We start from the raw sequence: 24254 nt of genomic DNA, 5'->3' as shown, positions 1-24254 counted from the left end.
TAGAAGTATTCTTTTACATGGAGTACTACGTATTTTAGTTGATCATCAGTAATAATCACCTCTTATTGTACTTAGAGCTATTTATTTTGTTTTATCATCTATTTTAATTTTTATACATTTAAAATTTTTTATACATTTGAATAAATAAATGATGGTAAACATGCATTCGTGCTCATATAAAATACCATAGCATATCATTTCCCACTTTTATTATGATAGATACATTCTCACTTTGACTAGGATAAAGTACTCCTTATTAGATTAGTCAATAGAATACTAGTAATGTATTAATATTATTATTATACATTAACAAATTCCTATCACCTCGTCCATTTACAGTCTCACGTGACATTATAAAAATCTAATACTCCGTACTAAATTTTATGCCTGTTTAGTCCAAATTTGTAATTCATGGCAATAATTCATTTAAGATACAAATTCATCATGTATTTTCAATTGAAAACTGTCACATACTCAAACCTGGGTCTACATTCATAAAATCTGTTTCATTATTATAGAACTTGTACTAATAATTTATTTATAGTTATTATGTTGATCTACTAAACTTTATGGAATATAGTAGTAACAGATAATTAAAACTGTAATTTAGGCATAGTGGAGTACTGGCCTTTTTTGAACCAGAAGGATATCGATTGAATGAAAAGTTTGGACTGTATAAGTGTAAAAACTGAGATACTACATCATTTAAAATCCATTATTCCATGAATAAAATTTTTTAAAAAAAATCATGGCATCTAATCATACCATAATATGCATTGAAAATATTGTGTATGCAAAAAGTGAAACGACACAAAATCTGGAAACAATAATTCCCTAGAATTTCCAAAGAACAACCTGATAGAAATACATTTATTTGGAAGCTGCTGTCACAAGGCGATCGCAATCTTCCAAATAAAAGACAGTAATATTTGAAACATCCATTAAAGAAATAGTAAAAGCAAACCCAAAACAAAACGCCCCGCGGGCACCCTACATCTTTCTTGAACCACAGTTATAAAATTGAATAGAAAATAATTTTCATAAACTCATGAGGCGGGAATCGGAGAGAGCTTATTTGGCACTGGCAAGGTTCTTTCGGAGGAGCTTGGCAGCCGCAACCATATGCTCGAGGGCGGGCTTGACCTCTCCGTACTTGCGGGTCTTGAGACCACAGTCGGGGTTCACCCACAGGATGTTGGTCTCGAGGACGGCAAGCATCTTGTTGATTCTGTCAGCAATCTCCTCTGTCGATGGGATACGTGGAGAGTGGATGTCATACACACCCGGCCCAATTCCAGCTCCATACTTCACTCCCTCACGGAATACAGAGAGCAGCTTCTCATCTGAGCGCGAGTTCTCGATTGTGATGACATCGGCATCCATGTTGATGATGGAGTGAATGATGTCATTGAAGTTCGAGTAGCACATGTGGGTATGGATCTGTCAAATGATATAGCAAACAGATTAGTGAATCGTTGGAAGAAATGTTGTGTGTAGAGGGTCGAGTGACGAGACAGACCTGGGTGGTATCTTGAACACCGACATTGGTGATTCTGAAGGAGTGGACAGCCCAGTCCAAGTAGAAACCGTGCTCGGATTTGCGGAGAGGCAGCCCTTCCCTCAATGCAGCCTCGTCGATCTGGATCACGGTGATACCGGCCTTCTCAAGGTCCTCCACTTCTTCCTTGATTGCCAGAGCAATTTGGTAACAGGTTTCGAATCTGAGAACCAAGACAAAAGGTGTGTTTAGTAGTAGTATATAACAGAGAGAACCAAAAGAGAGAACATAAATCCTTTATGCATTAAAAACATTACCTAGGCTGGTCGTTTCTCACGAAAGACCAATTGAGGATGGTGACTGGCCCGGTGAGCATACCCTTCATCGGGCGCTTGGTCATGCTCTGGGCAGCAGTGGACCAAAAGACGGTCATGGGGTTGGGGCGGCTGACATCACCGTAGATAATTGGTGGCTTGACACATCTAGATCCGTATGACTGGACCCAGCCATTCGCCGTGAAGGCAAAACCCGAAAGTTGCTCCCCAAAGTACTCCACCATGTCGTTCCTCTGGTAATTAGACAACCAAAAGGTACAAGATAATGTTAGAACCAAACAACTCAGTAGCAATACGTCTTAACTCTATACTCACTAATGTAACTCTTAAGAAAATGGCTTTTAAATTATCACCTCTGGCTCTCCGTGAACAAGAACGTCGATGTCAAGCTCCTCCTGAAGCTTGACAACCTTGCTGATCTCCTCCTTGATGGCCTTCACATATTCCTCCTCGGAGATCCTAAAACAAAAAAAAATGAAGATTTTTAGAAATGGAGTTCAACAAATTAATAGATTGTAAAAGCAATTTAAGCAAACGACACTCACTTCTTGGCCTTGTATTCACGGCGCACTCTTCTTAGCTCCACTGTCTGTGGGAAGGAACCAATAGTGGTGGTTGGGAGGATCGGAAGGTTGAGCTTCTTCTGCTGAGCGTCAAGTCTGGCACTAACGTTTGTAGCGCGGCGATGGTCAGAACCTCTTAGTGCAGCAGCCTAGATGAATAAATCAGAGAGAAAACAGTCAGCTCACATTAGTTAAGCAGCAAGACACAAAAAAAAAGTCAAATTCACAAAACAAAAATTCACATACAGCCTTTTGCACTGCTTCATTGTTCACCCTCGGGGAGGATTTCCTAGAGGCATGGGCAGCAGCGTTGGCAGAAAAGACGGCCTGGAAATATCAAAATAAACAAATGAGCAACAATACTAGAACAACTGTTATAATAAAAGTGCAATATATATACTATACAAGTCCTAACAATAACAAGCACAGTTTGATATAAACTGCAAGTCTGTCTTCTCAATGCAAATTCAAATGATGTTTAGGAAAGAAATATACCTCATCCTTCTCGCCGGACAATGCCTTTGCAAGTGCATTCACTTCCACGATCTTCTGAGCAGCAAATGCAAGCCAAGACTTGATTTCCTGGTCCAGCTTAGTCTCATTGGACAAATCCACAGCAGTGTGGAGAAGCGAGCAGGATGTGGACACAACAAGCTTGTCTGCAGGTAGAAAAAAGAAAATACAATGGGACATCATAAAAGTATTACGTGAATCTTGCAATAAACAGGTCTCGATAAAATACCCTTTCCAACGATTCCTTCAAGAGAACTCAGCTCAGTGAGAGATGCGGCTAGATCATTAGCCCAGATGTTCCTTCCATCTACAACACCGGCGAATAGGTATTTTCCAGCTGGAAAACCACCCTTGATCAATTCGAGTGTTTGGGCTCCACGGACCAAATCAAATCCAAAGCCAGATACGCAGCTCAAGGAGGTGAGGGTCTTGTATGCAGCAGCAGGGACATCAGCGAAATAGGTTTCGACGATGGTGTTGACGCCAGACAAGGTTGATTCAAGCTCGGCATAAGCCTTGGTGAAGGCTTCCAGCTGGTGTGACTCGAGATCCTTAACCAATGTAGGCTCATCGAATTGGATCCATGAAGCACCCGCTGCCTTCAAATCAGCAATAACTTCCCTGCCAGCATTTCATAAGATTAAATAGCGGAAGGTAATCATAATACAAATGGCAAATGGTAATAGTACTGGTTGTTATTTATTCTCATTTCTTACTTGTAGATTGGAAGAATCTTGTCAAGAAGAGAAAGAAGTGGGAAAGTTTTCTCAACTCCCTTAGCAGGTTTGGAGAGCAAAAGGTATGATACTGGTCCAACAAGAACAGGGACGGTATCAACACCGAGCTGCATGAGAGAGCAGAAAACTCACCAGGTATAAAATACTATTACAAACTTATAGGCAGCGAAAGAGACATTTAAGATTGGATCTTTAAATAAAATACAACATATAGTCGCATGAGAGAGCAGGAAAAAAAATTACTTACAAACTTATTGGCAGCAAAAGAGACATTGGATCTTTAAATAAAGTACAACATATAGTTGCATGAGAGAGCAGGAAACTCATCATCAGGTAAAAAAACTAACTTAAGATTGGATCTTTAAATAAAATACAACATTTAGACTACAGTAGAGGCATTTGAGTTACACATCAGATTGTATAGTACTAATTCTTCTATTCACATATTCAATTCAAAACAGAGCATACCAGATAACTACATGCAATAAAAGGTTCGAATGTATTTTACTATGGAACAATATTAGGACTCATAATTAGTAGACTAACACACTATCAAATAGATATAATCAATCCTCTGTACTACATTATATGGAAATACAAGAGATAAATGGAGCTCTTACAGCTTTGGCCTCTTTGTACTCATTCACAGCTTTGTGGGAACCATAGCTAAATTTCACATCAGGTCCCAACTCAGGGACAATGAAATGGCTGCACAGACAGAAACAAACATCCCATTAGATAAATAAACATCAAATGTGCAAGAAAGTTACGTTCAAAAAAATCAATCCATCACTTACTAGTTGGTGTCGAACCACTTGGTCATCTCCATAGCAGGAAGAGAAGCATTGCCTCTGGCCATGGAGAAGTATGTGGAGAAACCGATCTCGCCACCGGTCCAGTTGTATCTCGGGGGAACGGCGCCGAGCATGGCAGTGGTGTCGAGCACCTGATCGTAGTACGAGAACGTGTTGCTGGGAATGTACTTGATGCCAGCATCAGACATCTGCTTCCAGATGGAAGCTCTGAGATCAGCCGCCACCTTCTCCAAATCCTCGGCGCTGCTCTTGCCATCCCAGAACGATTCGAGAGCGAACTTCAGCTCTCTCTTGGGGCCCATGCGGGGATATCCAACGATGTGGGAAGCCATTTTTCTGTCGATTTAAAAAATTCAATTCATTAATCCACATAAAGCAATAAAACAAATAATCACCGTGCACAAATAGGAATCGGGCAATTTAATTCGAAAATCGACATCGACTTCATACACATGAGATAAATACATCAAGCATCATCAGATCAAGTTGACATAGACGCAGATCCATAGCTTCGAAACACAAATAATCACAGATCTAACGATAGTAACACAATACATGTGCATAAAACGGAAGTGAGACACGATGTGGACAGATTTAACTGCAGTGAAGATACTAAACAGCGCCTTCATCGCAGATCTAATCAGAGAAGATTTCCGAAATTCAGATCTAGCATTTTCGCCGTATTATTTATCCAAATTGATAACAACCACACATTAATTCACGATTTCAGGAGAGTAACATCTCCAGATTCAGAGTTTTACTAACAGATCTAGTTGAACTAGTCTCGAAGTTAATTAAGTTCACTTCCAAAACCTTAATTCTTAGTTTGATTAATTAATAAGTAGATTTGATTAAGTAGCAACACATAGATCTTATTCAACCGAGATTTATGCAAATTGAGAGCATAAATCAACGGCGGGACAGCAGGACTGACGGAAGAACGTACCCTTAAAGGGAAAGGAGACCGGATTCCGGTAGAGAGAGAAGTAGGTATAGATAGAGAGAGAAGGGCAAGACGCGAGCTGAGACGAATGATGAGTGGGCTTATTTATAGGGGGAATGATGTGGCGGGGTAGGTGGGGTGGTGGTGGCGGGGGGTAGATCTCCGAAAGTGAAAATCTGTCGACGGGTTAATGCCGATACAGTTACCATAGCCCATAGGTTGATTTCAGTGACAATTTGACGATACGCGCGGTTTGGAGAGCGTGTGCACACGCGGCGGTTGGTGCGCTCACCAACTCCCGTAGACTAATTTGCAGATATTTGTTTCTAACGCAATATTTTAATCCTTATAATTTGACTAAAACTAACGTGTGGTATCTAGATTAAATGAAACTCATACATTAATAACTGAAAATCAAATTAAAATTAATTTCTCAGTATACAATCTACGCCATATTTGTTTATAATTAAATGAAACACTATTTTATGGCATCTAGATTGCATACCTATTTTTACTTCCTTCCTTCGTCCAGTAATAATTTATCATCATTTGATCCGACATGAATTTTAAGAAAATTAATAAAAAATGTTAAAATTTAATAGTACGTAGATCTTACTTTTATATATTAATTTTATAATAAAAATGAGTAGAAATTAATTAGTGGAATGTGTGTCTATTACAAAAAAAATGATAACAGTGAAATGTGACAAAATTTTAGGGACGAACAAAAATAAAAACAAATGATAAATTTTTAGGGACAGAGGAGGTACCAAATACCGAGATACACTACCAATTTACCAATCTTCTCTTACCTACAATACACATTGCGTATAATAGTTATAAAGCCTCAAAATGTAAAAGAATTGTAAAAATATAAATTAAAAATCATACTCTACATTATTTTAAAATTTCAAAATGCAAGGTGTAAAATATTTTGAATGACTATTAGTTACAATAGTACTAATATCACACACCATTGAAACATATTTGGCAAAAAATGGCATGCTGTTTAAATCAAATGCCAGATGGGTAGAAGCGTTTTAGGAATTCTTACGAACTGATATCAATTGCATTAATTGTAGTATATAGTATTTTTCACTTTTGTAGTACACAGATGCATGAGAATCGAGATTACTTGTTTTGTTTTTAAGTTGTTTAAAATAAATTGAAATCAAAATAGTTGATTCATTTTTATTTTAAATAATTAATATCTCCTAAATAAAAATCAAATAAAAAATATTAATAGGTTTTTATCACGGTTCATTCATACTAACTGAAATTAATTGATATTTTATCATTAAGTTCTTGTTCTAATTTGTGGGTTGTTTATTTTAGGGTGGTTTATTTTATTCTAGTATATAATTGTGTTTATTCAGAAGCAAAATCTACTATATCCAGTAAATCTCTATTTTAGCTATCTATTTTCCATTTTTGAGATAGTTTGATTCAAATATTTTTCCTCTATGAAGAAATTAAAGAAATCTACAAAGCTTAAAGGGTGTTTAAGTGTGCAACAGATTACATTTTGCAGTACATGTGATCATTAATTTTCGAGCATTAATTTAAAAAATTAAGCTCACTTATATTATTAGGTTTTGAAGTTTTTTTGCTTGATTATTGCTTTCATTGTTGGTGATATTCTATTCATAAGGATGTTTTTTATCTGTTTCTGTAATATTAAATGAAGTTGGTTAGTATAGAATAAAAATTCTCTAACTGTGTTTGAAACACATTCTAAATACTCAAATTTGCACAGTTTATGTCAAGAATAATACATCCAAATACATTTAGAAAAGTGTTTATAAGCAATATCTCTATAAACCGTAAGGCTTTTTACAGTAAGTTTGTGAAGACATTTTACCTTTTAGGTCTGTAGATCCATTGAATTTTCTGCGAATTTGGAGCGAATTAAAATTTCCAATCTTCGACCAGAACATTTCGCCCTAATTTTTGTAGGTTTTCGACCTCCTTTGTGATATGTTGTTGGATCTGTTGTAGGCTCACAGCCAAATTTTGAGAAGCTGTTTGTTTATCCTCTTTACCTTGAATCGTCGATAGCAATCCATTTTTGCTCCGTACATGTAAATTAATTAGTGAAATAATTAAAAACATGATAAATATTGACAATTTGTGATATTTTTTCAAATTTATGAAATGTTTCAATTTGACCTAAAATTGCTTCATTCTTTGGTTGGCTGAAAATATGATTTCACCATCGTGTGAAACGCTTCCGTTGTCGCTGGAGTGTGTGAGTTTTGTGCGTTGGCCCTGATTTTGCCATGGCAGAACCGATTAGAAGATAACGCGTCGCCGATTTTGGTGGGTGTGGTCGTAGTCGCAGTCTATGGCTACTTTTTCTCCGGTTTGGTGTGGAATCGGCGACCAGTGGAGCAGATCTAGGGTTTTCGTCACTTAAGCGGCGTGTGAAAATGCAGAAGAAAGTATATATATATATATATATATATATATATATATATATATATATATATATATATATATATATATATATATATATATATACATATATATATATATATAGGTCCATGATCAATTGAGATTTTTTAGGCTAATTGAGAAATGAGATGCAATCTCAGCCACTCATTTTATAAAAATGAGTGGTCCAGATTTTGCCACATAAAAAATATTTTTAGATTAATTAATTATAAAAGGGCATAGTGGTAATTTTGTACTCTAATTAGGAGGGTTCTTCCAATTTGGCGTCGCTAAATCCACCGCCCTTCACCACCTCTCCCACCGTCTTCTCCGCCGCGGCCTCGCCGCTCGCCGTCTCCTCCGCCGCCCTCCGCCACGATACCACCGTCTGGATCGTCGCCCTCCTCGACCAGGCGGAGGAGGAATTCGGCTTCCAAACCACCGGCGGCCTTGTTCTCCTCTGCGAACCCGCTTTCTTCTACCAAATCCTCCGCCTCCTCGACGACGACGAGGAGCGCTTCCGCGGCCTCAGCCTCGATGATTTCATCAACATTGTCGCCGAGGTCAGCTCCGACAACTTGTCCTGCAAAGAATCGTCGTCCTCCTACGGCTTCGCGCCGCTGCTGCACAAAACTAGGGTTTGAACAATCCCCAAATTGATCTTCGATTTTTATTTTTGCTATGGTGGAATAGTTTTAAATTTCATTTCCCATGTTTTAAGGATCTGGCGAAACGTAGTTGCATTGAATCCTTTTTTTAATAGCCTGATTAATACATCCTTGAGGTCAGACTTTTAATGGCGGATTGCTGGTAACTCAATGAGATGTCTGATTTTCTACTTCTTTTTTCTTCTCAGTTTAGAGGAATGCAGATTATTTTCTGTAAGATTGTAATTGCAGTATGATGAAAATGTAGTTTATGGGAATGGAAAAATCTGATCTTGATTATTATAATGTTATTAATGGAAAAATAATACAGTAAAATTTTGTAAACTTCACATCATTCTAATAAGTATATTCTAATAAGTAACATTTGATATTCTCGAGATTCAAATGTGAATTGTAAGTGTTATTTTTTAGTTGTTGACATTTTAATACGAGTTGTTGACATTTGATATTCTCGGTATTCAAATGTGAATTGTAAGTGTTGTTTTTTAGTTGTTGACATTTTAATACGAGTTGTTGACATTTGATATTCTCGGTATTGATACGTGAATTGTAAGTGTTATTTTTTAGTTGTTGACATTTTAATACGAGTTGTTGACATTTGATATTCTCGAGATTCAAATGTGAATTATAAGTGTTATTTTTTAGTTGTTGACATTTTAATACGAGTTGTTGACATTTGATATTCTCGGTATTCAAATGTGAATTGTAAGTGTTATTTTTTAGTTGTTGACATTTTAATACGAGCTGTTGACATTTGATATTCTGGCTATTGAAATGAAATGACACTTATACCCCCGTGTTGACATAATGTGATAGTTGTTGACATTTAGTTAATCTTGTGAATTAGTGGCTGATATTGCATCTCATTTCTCAATTTAGCTAAATAATCTCAACCTAACAGGACCCTATATATACATATATATTCTTAAAATATGTTATTAGATCATAAAGTTGTTTAATTAATCTGATAATTTGTAATTAGTTAATGTTAAGTGCACTATTTTGGATAAAATCGGTTTTTTTTTTTTAAATAACTCATATATAAGGGAGGAAATTTCAAATAAACTCCTATACTATAGATAGGAGAAATTACAACTGATGTCAAGAGGGCTCAAACTCGGCACCTCATGCAATAATGTCTAAGCTCCTTGCCGCTAGGACAAAGGCTCTAGACGATAAAATCGGTTAGTTTTGTAATATGTTTGATGTTGGGCTTTTCAAATGTGAGAGACAATTTTGATCGGGCCATTTCAGAGAATATAAGATATTGGACTTTCTTATTATTTTTTGTGTGAGTTTCTTTTAGTAATTTAATTGAACTCTGTGGGATATTGTGGAACTATTATTGGATCAACATTGTATGTAAATTTCAGATAATATTTTTGAACTCATTTGGGTTCTATTTTTAAGAATTGTTAACTATATTGAGATAATTGTAAACTATGATCATCCTATTTTAGGGATCTATTTTTAAGAATTATTGGGCCATGTATGTTAACTATATTGGGCTATTTTATCTTTTGTCATGTTATTTTTTATAGTTATATTTAAGTATGTTTGTTCCTCTTTATTTATAAACAATTATACATTATAAATTTTTCAAATTTTATGAATTGCTGAGTTGTTGTTGTTTTTGTAAGTTTTTTTTGTTTGCAGTTATGAATAACTATGTTTTGTTAATTAAACGAAATCATGAACTCTTTTATCGTTCAAATTATTTGCTTTTTTCTTCTTTTGGATTCTGTTTTATATTTTACTTTATTTGTACATCTTATTATATTTCATCCAATCATCTCCTATTTTGTTGTTTCTTTTATTTAATATTGCTACACTCATACTATTCATTCAAATTGTATAAAATTGTATGCCGAATATGAGATGGTTCATTTACCATATCTTGAGGAAAGTACATTTTTTTTTGTTCTTAATAATGATATGGATATTTTTTATATACATTGATAATCTCATCCGTAAAAATATTTATATATTATTTTCTCTATATTTTTTATTTTAATATATGTAGTTATTAATACATCGTCAGTATTTGAAAATCTTTTGTCTCGTGCATAGCACGGGTGGTAACAGTACCAGTTAGAAGGAGTACGTTTTCCTTTTTTTATTCCTTGTAATATTATTAATTGTTATAATGCTATTTATACATATTTTATTATCACAATTTTTATCATAAACACCAATGTTATTCTCTTTTTTTAATTTATTCCTTCTTATTCAAGATCATTATTCGAAAATCGTTTGGCCCGTGCATAGCACTGGTGTTAAGACTAGTATGCTAATAATAATACAGTAGTACTAGAATAAAATCATACCGTCTAATACTAAAAGGAGAAATAGAAATAGCAACACACAAATTGCAATAAAATAAAAATAAAATAAGAACACAGATCTTGTCGGTAGTCGGTGGCACTGTAGTTACGGTGGACCCTCGTTTAAATGATGCCACATGATCAGCGTAGACAGAACGTGATCGCCGCTATGCCAATCGCTATCATGCAAATCTCACCAATGTTTAATTAGCTAAACACATTACTAGTTAATTTTAAATGAAATGTATGTACACCAATGAAATATATGTACACATGTATCCCTCTAAATTCTAGTCAAAATCTCCATAAATTTTGAATGACATTCATAACCCAATTCTCAATTAGTTTTTTTATTAGTGTGTTAATTAGTCAACCCATTTTATCATACATTTTAGGCAAGGTGCGTTGGTTCCAAGTATTTCAGAGGTAAAACGGAGGGTTCTCCGTGTATCGGCGAGATTTTTTAAGTTTTGACCACACAACGATTTATAATACTCAAACACATTATTGTTACAATGAAAATCGATCAAGAAATTTATTTGCATCTATAATACTATTTGCTTCCATTTCCATCATTTGAGGAAACGTCTTAAAAAATGTGACAAAATTGAATAATCCAATAGTAATATTGCAGATTACACATTAGATGCCTATTTTTCATTAATATTGATCCTTGAAAAAAAATTCCGCGTGACATTTTATTCTCAAAAATATATAGTATACTACAATGACTATTTAAGAGGTTTGCTTAAACGGGGTGACATTTAAAAAAACGATTTAACGACGGGCAAAACCAACGAATTACTTATTATTTACAAGCTGAAATTGTTAAATTTAAATGCTTGTAATAAATTTAAATGCTCTTGTTGCTAGAGACTTTATCCGGATCTAGTGCACGTGACCCTCACATGGCACAACTTAAGGATCCCATGGAGTATATTTTAAGATTTATTTAATGATGATTATATTGGTGTTTTGGTCGGTTAGTGGGACATTTCATTGATTTTAATCCTATTCAGGAATCTTTATTTTACTAATTTGTAACAAAGGTATTGGGCAGATCATGACTTCAGGAGTGTAAAATCAATACAAAAATTTTAACTAGGAATAGTATTATAGACGTATTGTCTTTTTATACTTTTGGGGTGTTCGGTTTGTAAGATTGTATATCGGATTAAATATGTAGTGTGTTTGGTTCATGAGATAACTCAATCCTAGATGGATAATCATGGGATAATTAGTCGTAGCTTACCACTTATGACTAAAATAATCTCGCAACTCAATTCTAGATTATATCTTGGTATTATTTTATTTAGGAAACCGAACACCACCTTTGAATATTATATAGTACAGAATGATGCTACTACTAAACAACAGATTGCTATATATTAATATAATCACCCAAACTTGTCTAGATTTATAAGATGGATATATGCATGCTCTTTCTAACCCAAATTGCTTTAATCTTAAATTTATTGATTTAATCTATTTCATTTCATATCCACCATTTACATATACATCTGCATTATTGTTTATTTATTTAATTAGTCTTACAATGTTTTATCATTTAAGTTGCATTTTATGCTTTAGTGTTCTCTTTTGACATTTGAAAATAAAGTATAAAATGCAACTTAAATACTCCACATTGTTCAATGTAAATACTCGATAAACATCATACATTTACGAAAAGAATGGAATATAGTTATATAGAGAAACAATGCGATTGGTGTATTATTATTTGTAAGTGAAGATATAGTTTTATTTGAAGTGCTAATTAGTGATAATTAATAAATGTCTACTACTATTATAAATGGAAAAAGTAATTAAAATCATTTGCCATAATTATCCGTTGCACTTGGACGGAATCCTAGTCAAGAGGGGTGGGGAGCGTCGTGGACACGCGCCGGACAGATCCACTGGGGGTATAGTAGTAAATTAGTTGTATCTTGTAGGGGTAATTTCGACAGAGTAAAATTATCTGGTGAAAGTTGGTGGTTATTTGCCATTGCCTACGCGGACCACTTAGGCATGCACAAACCGACCCGGCCCGGCGGTTAACCGCCGGTTCGGGCCCGCCGGTTCATGAACCGGAACCGGCGGGTTGAACCGGCAGAAGGGTTGAAGGGTCGGAAGGGCCGGTTCAGGTTCGGCAATATATTGAACCTGAACCGGCGGTTCGGCGGTTCGAACCGCCGGTTCAAAGGGTTAAATAATGTTTCGTAGGTTAGGGGTTCGTAGGGTTCGCGTAGGGGTTTAGTATAGCCGTTGGAACCGGCGGTTCGCGGGGTAAACCGCCGGTTTGAGGGGTAAACCGCCGGTTTGTCGGGGTAAACCGCCGGTTCGGGAGCCGGTTTCTGACGGTTCCGGCAACTTTTCAGAGGCTAGGCCGTAGGGTCAGTGTGTAGGCCTGCAAAACCGGTTTTAAACCGCCGGTTTTCGGTCAAAAACCGGCGGTTTTCTGACGGAAACCATGGACAACCCGCCGGTTTAGGGTTGAACCGCCATATGTTTTTGTATATGCAAAAACAATTACATAATTGTATTTGTATATACTCTAGTCGATGAAGTATATTTCTCTATACGGCTAAATGAGGGAAACTTTTGACAATTCTACTATATTTGTTGATTGTTAGACGAAACTCAACATTTAAAGTTGAATTGCTAAAGGTGTCCTTAATTTAGTTATGTAGAAAGATCTTCTTCGCCGGTTAAGAGTATATATATAATACACTTATACGTTTAAGAACTTCAACATCGTTTCTTGTCATTTGTAATTAGTTCTTCACTAGTAGTCTCATTTGTATTTAAATTTTGTTTAAGACTTCAAGACCGCCATATGTTTTCAATTTGTAATTGTTGTAACTTGTAACGTGTAATTTGTAAACATGCAATTTCAATAAAATTGCAACTTTATCCGTATTTTTTTCAATTTTATTTACTCACATTTCATAAAAAAACAAACTTGAAAAGTGTAATGTAAGTTGATTAAAATTGAAAAGTTGAAAAATGCAAAAAAAAAAAAAAAAAAAAATTCGTCGAACCGTCGAACCGGCCCGGAACCGGCGGTTCAAGCCGAAATCCGGCGGTTTTGAACCGCCCCGTAATCCGCCGGTTTTTTGAACCGGAACCGGAACCGCCGGGAGCTAGACGGGCCGGTTCAGGTTCATACATTCCCCGACCCTTGAACCACCGGTTCATGACCCTGAACCGGCGGTTTTCGACCCTTGTGCATGCCTAGGACCACTAGTATATTTACCCCAATATTATTTCAACTACCGAAGTTGCCCCTATCTTAATGGGACCACTTCCTTACGCAGCAAATTTTATTGGTATTTTTTCACACGATTTTCCATACATATATTTTTGCTTTGATAATAACCATTAGTTTGTTTCATTTTCTAATTTGGTTAAATAAAATCTTTTAAATTCAAAATATAGTTATTAAATCTACATCATATCTTAACTTTATAAATCAAAAGGATTATTTATATGATACACTAGAGTTAAAACTCATTCTGAATATAAATAAATTATTGAAGTATCTTTTATAATGGGAAAGTTTAATACTCCACTAATAACATATTATGAAAGAAAATTATTACTTCAGATAATAGGGAAAAATCCGACCTACCAAATATCGAATGACTACAGTGAAAACGTGACATGTAAAATTTGCAACAATAAGAAATTGACATCCCAAATTTTTTTTATTTTTTTTATATGAAATGTTGAAATGTTGCTTTACGTGGGACTTGGTGAACAACTTTATTCAATTTTTTCTTCATTTTGTGTAAGAGAATGTGCTTAAATTTTACTCTTAAAATATTGTCGTGTGACAACACGACGTAACAATCGGACTGCCAGTTGACATTGTGCTATATATGGAATATACATACAACATAGATTTATTGAAATTTTATAGGTCGAAGCCTCAAACTATGAAAGATGTTTCTTAATTATTCTTATATTTAATCGACCTAATTGGACAGGGGATCCCATGTGTTGAAAATGAGTGTAATTTTACTAAACATAAAATGTGATGATGGTTTGGGAGTGGAGAAGTCGTGCCCCACTAGTTTACGTATGCTTTAATATTTAATATAGATTCGAACTAATTCTTGAACTCCGAAATTAGACCATATTTATCTAGCTAGTAGGATATGTCGAATGATCGTTAAAGTTTGTAGACCATATACCTAGCCAAGTTACTACTATCGTCTAGACAATGAAACACAACTCAATTGGTAAGTTACGACTCGACACATAACAAATTAAGGAGATCAAAAGTGACAAAAAACAAATAAAGACGAAATACCTTATTTTTTAACTAATTGTAAATGTTGGATGTAAAAATCCAAAATGGGTCAGGTTGTGTCCTTCAAGTCCCACGTTGCTTTTAGTCTCAACCATATAGTATTTTCTAACTAAGCTATACCATAATATTGGAATATGATTTCAAGCCAACAACCTTTTGTTTTTAATTTTTATTTTGTTGTTGAAATATCAACGACCACAAAACCAAGTACACATACTTGTTGAGTTGTTGTCATGAGAAGCTTACCAACCCATCATCTTACCACTAACTCAATAGTCAATAGTGGTTATTAAATATATTAATTATTGTTAGGCACGTATCAACTTCAACTATCTAAACTCGAAATTGGGACTAATTATATAAAGCTTAGCACGTCATTTTATGATAGATTGAGACATTGAGTGTAGGGACGGCAAATATCTATTCATCACGCATTTTCCAAATTGGAATCCATTAAAATTTTGTTTACTCTACCTCTGTTACTCATACTCAATTCAATCAACAAATAACTTTATCAATTTCAAATTAATTTAGTAAATGGTAATACCCACGATTATCCATCCAAGTCCATTCAAATTTGTACAAATTTAAATACGCAAATATGCGGTATTATAATAATTAAATACAAAAGTTACAATAAAAATCCGAAATACTACTAGTAAATAATAATATACTAGTAAATAACAAAAATAATTAAAAATAAGTATATCAAGTAAAAGTTACACTCAAAATAATCAAATTAATGCATGTACCGCAAAAACTAGACCTCTCGACATTTGACATCTCGAATTGAGCGTTTTTTTTGTCACACACAAATAATTAAATAATAATACTACATTGAGTCTCAATCGTTTGGGAACTTTTAAAGAATTCTATCTGTATATATGATTATTTATAAATGTAAAAATAAATAATAAAAAATGACTAAATGAGTACGTATTTTATTGTGTCCAAATTTGGTACCTAATGTCTCTTTTAAGTTTTAAATTTTAATAAAATCATTTTTCACATACCACTATAAAATTCACATTTATACCAATTTCAAGATTAACGTTAGTTTTTTCAGAACCGTACGTGAGAAAAGAATAAACGCATCAAAAACAAAAGAGAGACTCTAAACATGACACATTACTTCCCTACAAATGAAGGGCTAATATTCATAATATAATTGACAAGAAATCCTAATAATACGTAAAATTTCACCTATATTTAGGACTTTTTTTCACTACCATTCCCTATAAAAACTAAAATGCATGTATCCATTTTGGGTGAAGATTAGTAATTAAAAGATAGAAAGCTAGAAAAATGTCACATGAAAAAGAAGAGAAGAAGCACAAGGGTGAGTTCCATGGAGGTGAGGATGTGAAGGACAAGAATATGATTGCAGAAATGGAGAAGAAAAAGAAAAAGAAGAAGAAAAAGAAAAGGAAGAAGAAACTTTGCGCCGCGGCCGGCGTCTTTGGCGTGTTTCTTGAAATGGCTATTGCTTTAATACTCGGAGGCGAGGGCGGAGGAGGAGATGAGGAAGAAGAAGGAAGTAGTAGCAGCGATAGTGATTAAATTTAATTGTGTTTTTTTCATTGAATTCTTATAGAATTTTATTAGGTTTTCTTTTGTTTTTGGTTCTATTTTTGGTAGATATGTTGTCCATAATTTGCATTATTTACATTCAACATGAGGCAAGTTACATACCTTTTGTATTTATTCATCAAAGATCTATAAAATTAGATTCTTGTATAATTAGTTATGCATTTGTGGAAGGTTCAAATAGTTTGATTTTGAAAAGTACTACCACACAAGAGAAAACAAAAATTGCAGAAGCCAGGCCCATAAAATTCACACATCTCTTAAAATTTAAGGTCCAATGATTTGATTTTTTTTTTTATTTTAAATGCTCAAATCAAATATAGATATCAAATATTCGTAGCAAAACAACGTACGACAATAAAAAAATGACGTAATGACATCGAACAATTAGAGGCAAAAAACGGAGAGATTATGAGCACGAAAGCAGCAAAGATAACACAAGACAAAAATAAAACACGAACGATTAATAAATAATCAAACTTAATCAAATACTTTATTTTACATGACTAAGCCCAGTGGTGGCAAATCCAGGATTCTAAAATGGAAGGGACAAAATAAAACTTTATTGAAAGCTATTGGAGGGGGGAGGGGCGACATCGGAAGCTATCAAAGGGGGCGACAATGGAAAAATCACGTCCGGGTCCATGATAGAGGATCAGCAGGGAGGGGCGGTCACCCCCTCCTGCACCCCTCCTGCACCCCCTGAGTCCGCCACTGATTAAGCCTGTGATTCTCATAAATAAATCGATTTACACCGTGATCATCCATTTGAGTGATCTAATGATCTTTGTATCATTGATATGATAATCTAATCACCCCACAATTCTTAGAGCATCAGCAATGGCGGACGTCCACGCGGAATTCCCACCGGCGTGCGGGAATTCCGTGGCGGACGTCCGTCATTGCGCGTTCCAGGCACAGATACAGAATTCCGTGAAGGAATTAGCAGTTCCGCAACGTTCCGCGGAATTCCGCGGAGAATTTCGTGCTGACATCCGCCATTGCGTTGACGCCCGCGGAATTCCGCTTTTTTCATTAATTTTTTTTCCGGTTCCTATATATACATCCCGTTGAACTTCATTTCATTTGCACCACTTGTATTAACATGTTTCTCTCTCTCTCTAAAAATACCTTTCTTTCGAATCAACAACGGAGCACCACGACAGCGATTCCCCCGCCTCGAGCGAGTCACCGGCGCCCCATTTTCCCATCGGCGGGAGTACGCCGATGTCCGCTGCGATGCCTCAAATGCCGGGGATGATGCCCCAGTCTCAAATGCCACCGGGAATGATGCCCGGGTACTACAACATGTACCCGCAGTGGTATGAGATGATGCCCCAGATGCCGGGGATGATGCCCCAGATGCATGGGTCGCCTGTCGCTGCGGGGGAGAGTAGACAGGGGGTCTCCCAATCACCGGTGGACAACGTCTATCGGCCCTGTATGGATTTACTGTCGACGGACAACCCGACGAGCTCTCCTCTCGAGACTCAGTTCGCTGGCGTCGACACGTTCTCGTTTGAGGAGTTGGGGCTTTCTCCGGTCCGGGATACTCCCGTCAGCGCACCACCGGCGACGGGGAGGGCAGTGAGGACCTGGCGAATGAGGGGTAGGGGAAGGGGCGTCCCGGTGTACGGAGGCGAGGTGGGGGAGGGATCCAGCGGGAACAAGAGGACCGTCTGGAACATGGACGAGTGCGTCGCGCTGGCGAAGACGTGGATCAGTGTAGTGGAGGATCTATACGTCAGGGCGAACCAGCACATCGACCGGATGTGGTGACGCATTAGCCAAAGCTACCTCCAATTCAAACCGCAAGGGGGGAAGGCGCACAACGCGGAGCAATGCCAGAAATAGTGGGAACGGTTGAAGAGGCAGCTCAGCCGATTTGCCGTCATTTACACAAACAACCTCCGCTCGGCAACCAGCGACATGTCTGCCGAGGATGTGAAGCTGCTAGCTCATCAGCAGTTCCCCGACGCTGAGAAGGGCTTTGGGGAATTCAAGTATTGGCCGGTGTTTCTTGTGGTGCAGTCTTCGTCCAAGTTCACTGCGGGTGTTGAATTTGGCTGGCCGAAGCGGACGAAGATCATCGCCTCCGGAGAGTACAGTAGCAGTGCTGGTTCCGCGGAACTCCCCCCGCTGAGGCAGAGTTCCCCACACCCACATCGTTGGCCTGCCGCCGTCGCCCGGTTGGGCAAAAGTCCACGGCGCGAATGTCGAGGGGAAGCACTAGCGGATCCGCCGAGGCTCAATCGGCAGCACCCCCCCCAAAACGATCCCGAGAACCCCTCATTCGCCCGCATCGCCGCACATGAAACCTTGTTATGTGCGATGGTTGAATGGTGCCAAGTGATCGACCCCCATTACAAGCGGAAGCTTAAGCTCCTCCTCGACAGTATGCACCGCGATTTGGGGTTCGACGGGATGTCGGACGATGACGACGAGGTGGGCGGCGGCACAAGAGGACTGGCGACGAGGAATTCGAGGAGTGAGAAGCCGATTTTTATTTTTATAATAATGTATTTTTTTTTAGTAATTATGTATTTTTTTTAATGAAGTATGATTTTTTTAAAATAAAGTGGTTGCATTTTCTCCGTATTGGCGTCGAAATTTTATAATAATTGTTTACTTTACTCATTTTTCTTTTCCTCTCTCTTACTTTACCAATTTTTCTCACTTACTTTACCGATTGTGCATTAAAACTCGTGCCATTTCAAATGTTTATATTTAAAAAAATGGAGGGAGTACGTTTCTTAATATAGAAATAACTTTATCATTACTTTTCTCTCTCTTACTTTAATCTCTTTTCTTTAACTAATAAAACAACACTATATAAAATCTCGTGCCAAAAAACAAATGTCCATATTTATTGGAACAGAGATAATAATATACTATTACGGAGTTAATTTTAGGGCAAATAGTAAAACAACAACAATAAAATTTGGTAAATTTCTGATTTGTCCCGTAATTTAAAAATAATTAATTAAATCATATTTGTAACTATTTTTTGAATTGTCTCATTACAGCGTCAGCAAAATATATTGGATATTCAGTCAAATTTCAATCAATTCCATTTTATTAATACCGGCATTAGTAAAAAAATATAAAAATATAAAAATATAAAAATCAATATCTAACTTCATTTCCAACTATTTTTAGAGGCAAAATACACGCTTACTTGAAGGAATTGAATTCCGATTCGAAGAAGGCAGAAACGTATCTGAGAAGGCGGCGACGGCAATGGAAGGCGGCGGCGGAAATCTATCGGAGCTCTACTCTAGCTCCAAGCGGCTCTCATTGAAGATCAGAGATGCTTTGGAGAGGCTCGAGCGTCTCGATTTTACCTCAACATCCTCCTCTTCGCTTTCATCGTCGAGCGCCGTCGTCGCAGGGTCTTCCGATGATCAATCTACTCTGATTCGAAGAGATATTAACCAGATCCAGTCGCTCTGCGCTGAAATGGATCGCCTCTGGCGCTCCATACCCTCCAAGCCTCAGCGAGATATCTGGAAAAGGTCTTTCCCTATCTCTGCAAATCTAATTCCCGAAATATGTATTCGTGTACGCCAATTCAGGCCTGGATTTGCTTAATTATCTTAATTACGTTGTTTGAATGGTTTTGTATTTGAAATATGCATTCCTATACGCCAATTCAGGCCTGGATTTGCTTAATCTCTTAATATGTTGTTTGAATGGGTTTCTCAATGAAATATGCATTCGCGTACGCGAAATCAGCCCTGAATTTGATTAATTATCTTAAATGTGTTGTTTGAAATGGTTTTGTAATCCCGATGATGATCAGAGTGCTTAAGGAGTTTAGAAGTCGCTGATCTGCAATAATGCTGGTTGAATTGATTTTATCATCCTCCTTATAATTTTGTGAAATAATAGAGATTGAGATTTACAATGACTATTGATCTGATCTGAGTTTGTGTAAATCAGTTGTGTTAACAAAAACACGCGTATCTGAGTGTTCATTATAGGAATGTTGTTCATGCAGATAAATTTATGCTGTAAATCTTATTGAATTACTTTAACAAAGTAGCCACTTAGAAGATGTTAATCTTTGGCAAATGCAATGCTAAAGAAACGGGCATTTCTATCCCATTCTCTGTGCTGAGGCATCTGCCTGTGTTGTCTCATTTCTGACCACTTAGTTCTTATTTTATGACAAAAAGTTTATTAAACACATGTGGGGAGGCGGTTTTAGGCCAGAATATTAGTTAAATGTAAAGAAGATGATAGCTAAAGAATTGATAGAAAGAATATGTAGCACAAATTGTTTAGGTGATGATTTGAGTTGTGTTTCATTTAATTACTGCACATGTTGGTCAGAAACATAGAAAAAGGAAAGAATAGAAAACGTTTTAACAATTATATACCCTACCTTAGTGACAATATTCATGGATTAATATAATATTGGCCAAATGATGCTGGTTCTGCCTAATAAGATCATCCAAGCACTTTGTAATGGCAAGATGAAACTAGGAAAGGATCTAACCCAACACATTGTGAATTGTAAAGTGCTGGAGAAACTTTTCTAGTTATGAATCAGTTATAGAACCAATGTGTAATAATGTCGTACTGGAACTTTTCTTGCTAATGATGGTACGTACCTCTCAAATGGGAGCAAGAATATAGAGAAGAAGCTGATAGTAACACTTATCTGTCTGATTCAATGACCATCGTCTTTGTTTTTGGGTTTTCTGGAATCAGGAATTACGCAAAGAGTGTGGTGCAGAGGAGACGACTCATGTTTTAAGAAAGATATTGGGAGATGTAATTTATGTGGAGATAGGTCCTACTAGGGGTATTAAGTGTTTGATAAATATTGGTTTAGAGTTTTGGGTTCCTCTAAAGACTAAGTAAGTGGTGAGTTTTTTTTAAAATATTGCATGTGAATGATGGAAAAGATATAAAGGGTTATGTCCTATACTGTAAACGCCACTGTCTTGGTGGACTGGCGAAAATGGCAATAAGACCACACTCCTTGGGACATAGGGAGTGGGAGTATTCTTTGAACTTGGCTACCAGATGTATGATTTGTATTTTTTGTGAGATCTTGTTCTTGGTATGAAGAAATTAGTTTACTTTGATTTGTAATGCAGAAAGGTAGAACAAGTCAGCGAGGAGGCTGAGTCATTCAGAGCTAGTCTGGATAGGTACACATCGAGGCATCAGAAACGAGTACAAGAAGCCCAAGAGAGAGCTGAATTATTTAGAAGACCTGTATTGCCTCTATCTCAGTTTAAAGAATTCTTATTTTTTTTATGTTTGTTTGAGTTATGGAAAGTTATATGTTTGAATGCTCCACTTGTTTCAGAGTGGAGATGCACATGTTCTGAGAATCTTTGATGAGGAGTCGCAAGCAGCGGAGTCAGTCCGTAGATCTTCTAGATTACTAGAGGACAGCTTTGCAACAGGTGTTGCTATACTTTCCAAGTATAGCGAACAAAGGGACCACTTAAAGGTAACCATGCAAAAGTATAATCTGTCTTGTAAGTTTTGTGGTGCTATAATAAAACACTCTGTATGGCTAAAGAACTTGCATAAAGTTACCCAATTTTGGAAAATCTAAAGTAAGTGCATTTCAATGATACAGTATGTGAAGATGCCGACTACCTGCACATACAAGTTAATCCTTATCCTACTGGAAATAGAATGAAAAAAGTTAAAAGGATTAGTGTGGAAGTTACATAATCCTATTGTGATCTACCTCAATAGTAGTTAGTTGCTGAAAATCCCGACTTTATGTGGTCAAGCTGTTGCATTTATAGCAGCTCTTAGTGACAGATTGGGCTTTAACCTTATCAGAATATTGCATTCTTGTATAATGACTTGTAACTGATTATTATATGTAGGGTGTACTGAATTGAGTCAAGTTGAGCGCTAAAAACTAAAGATTGTTTGTTTACTATTATACTGAGCTTGAGCAAAAAAGCTCAAGATTGGTTTGGGATCCTGAACAAGCTTAATCCAACCAAAAAAACTTAAACTCAATAGTATATATTGGATCTGAATATAAACATTATAACTTTGATTGCATAAATAGGATGAATTTGATCTTTCTTTCGCATTATTTAGTAAGGAGTAGCATAATCGTTTAGATATGGCTCTCGAGTTTATAACAGCTGCCTCACAATCTCTCAAACCAAGTACTACCTTGAGTAATCAAGTCGCAGAAGGCGAAGTCATTAGAACTGTTTATTTATCTTCTTCTACTGAATCCAAGCTAACATTTTATGGCTTTTCCATCGATGCAGAGGGCTCAAAGGAAAGCACTGGATGTTCTCAACACTTTGGGGCTATCAAACTCCCTACTGAGGCTCATTGAGAGGCGGAGCCGTTTTGACAAATGGATTAAGTATGCTGGCATGACTGTAACTATCATCATCGTTGTCATGTTCTGGAGGTGGACGAGATGACTGAAATACTCTCATTCTGGCTCAACAAGTTAGTACCGGCATGTATACAGCCTTCTCGTACATATTTTTGGATGCTCTTCTTACTATGAATTGAAAATTATAACTGAAAGCATTATTAGGCACGACGGTTTAATACAGACGAGAATTAAGATTTGTAATTAGTGTAAGAATCCAATCATTCGCATGTAAAAGAAGATAGTTTGACATTTCCGTAGCGAAATCTCATGAAATTTGTTCTGTTTCTGGGAAATTAATATAGTCAAAGCACTTTTGCTATTAAGTTTAGATTCAGCGGAAAAGTTTTTTTCAAGAAACCAAGATATGAAATAGCAGTCTGATTATTTTGGAACTTGTTCATAGTATTAATTTAGATATAAATTAACTTCATACGGATGTGTCTATTCTTGCAACATTGTTCCGCGTTAATAGAGTTACATTTCTTTTTGGAATATTCCAATATAATAGTACTAAAAATATTTCTATTTTTGACAAAAAGTGGAGCACAAATTTTCTCTTGTACTTTAATATCTCTTACTTATTTCTCTCTCTGACTTTATTTTATCCACTTGACATATTACACCTCTGCTACTGTTTATTAATTTTCATTTACTCCCATCTTTTTACCTACTCACTTATCAATAGAAAGTAGTATCTCTGTGTTATTATCATGGTTGCTGAATAAATTAATATTATTCATGTAATAATTATTGACAAAGCGTAAAATACATTTGGTCTTATTTTTAGGCATACCATATTGTCAGTATATCTCTTTTTCTAATTAGTTAATTAAAGACTAGTCTCAAATTGATTTCGTACATTTACATGAAAAAAAATATAATCTTACATATTAAGTATCTTAGTCTTGAACAATATATTGTACGAAAAAATTTATTTGGTCCTACATATTAATTGTGTTAGCATTTAGTCTTAGAGAATATATTTTGACCTACATTTAACTCATTAGTAAAATGAAAACATTGTTGATTGTCATTTTTTTTAACAAAATCATTAAATATGAATCAAAACACATTATCTATGATGAGAAGCCAACACACTTTAACATTTACAATCAAAAGTTTTTTGCACAAATATTTGGAA

The 24254-nt window shown here is 36.1% G+C and overlaps 2 protein-coding genes across 2 annotated transcripts; one reads left to right on the top strand and one right to left on the bottom strand.

The window, feature by feature from the left end:
* Positions 1-818: 818 nt before the first annotated feature.
* Positions 819-5560, bottom strand: LOC121787142 (5-methyltetrahydropteroyltriglutamate--homocysteine methyltransferase-like). Its single transcript, XM_042185790.1, has 12 exons — positions 5408-5560; positions 4444-4797; positions 4267-4354; positions 3626-3753; positions 3139-3530; positions 2892-3055; positions 2643-2723; positions 2379-2545; positions 2187-2292; positions 1816-2066; positions 1520-1721; positions 819-1440 (listed from the first exon to the last, which is right to left on the bottom strand). The coding sequence occupies exons 2-12, from the start codon at positions 4791-4793 to the stop codon at positions 1072-1074; spliced, it is 2298 nt and encodes a 765-aa protein (XP_042041724.1). The 5' UTR covers positions 4794-4797; positions 5408-5560; the 3' UTR covers positions 819-1071.
* A 14316-nt stretch (positions 5561-19876) lies between these two features.
* LOC121786329 (membrin-11-like) lies at positions 19877-23436 on the top strand. The gene is made up of 4 exons (XM_042184943.1): positions 19877-20246; positions 21840-21960; positions 22055-22201; positions 22995-23436. The coding sequence occupies exons 1-4, from the start codon at positions 19972-19974 to the stop codon at positions 23154-23156; spliced, it is 705 nt and encodes a 234-aa protein (XP_042040877.1). The 5' UTR covers positions 19877-19971; the 3' UTR covers positions 23157-23436.
* The last annotated feature ends 818 nt before the right edge of the window (positions 23437-24254 follow it).

Source organism: Salvia splendens, chromosome 22 (genome assembly GCF_004379255.2).
Source record: "Salvia splendens isolate huo1 chromosome 22, SspV2, whole genome shotgun sequence".
NCBI lineage: Eukaryota > Viridiplantae > Streptophyta > Magnoliopsida > Lamiales > Lamiaceae > Salvia > Salvia splendens.
Note: the sequence above shows the minus strand (reverse complement) of the source record. Positions and strands in the feature narration are given on the sequence as shown.

Coding starts and splice junctions, on each gene's coding strand:
- LOC121786329 (XM_042184943.1), top strand. CDS start 19,972: ATGGAAGGCGGCGGCGGAAATCTATCGGAGCTCTACTCTAGCTCCAAG. Junction 20,247..21,839: donor CAGCGAGATATCTGGAAAAG/GTCTTTCCCTAT, acceptor TTTGTAATGCAG/AAAGGTAGAACAAGTCAGCG. Junction 22,202..22,994: donor AACAAAGGGACCACTTAAAG/GTAACCATGCAA, acceptor CCATCGATGCAG/AGGGCTCAAAGGAAAGCACT.
- LOC121787142 (XM_042185790.1), bottom strand. CDS start 4,793: ATGGCTTCCCACATCGTTGGATATCCCCGCATGGGCCCCAAGAGAGAG. Junction 4,355..4,443: donor AAGTGGTTCGACACCAACTA/GTAAGTGATGGA, acceptor CTGTCTGTGCAG/CCATTTCATTGTCCCTGAGT. Junction 2,724..2,891: donor TGTCCGGCGAGAAGGATGAG/GTATATTTCTTT, acceptor TGATATTTCCAG/GCCGTCTTTTCTGCCAACGC.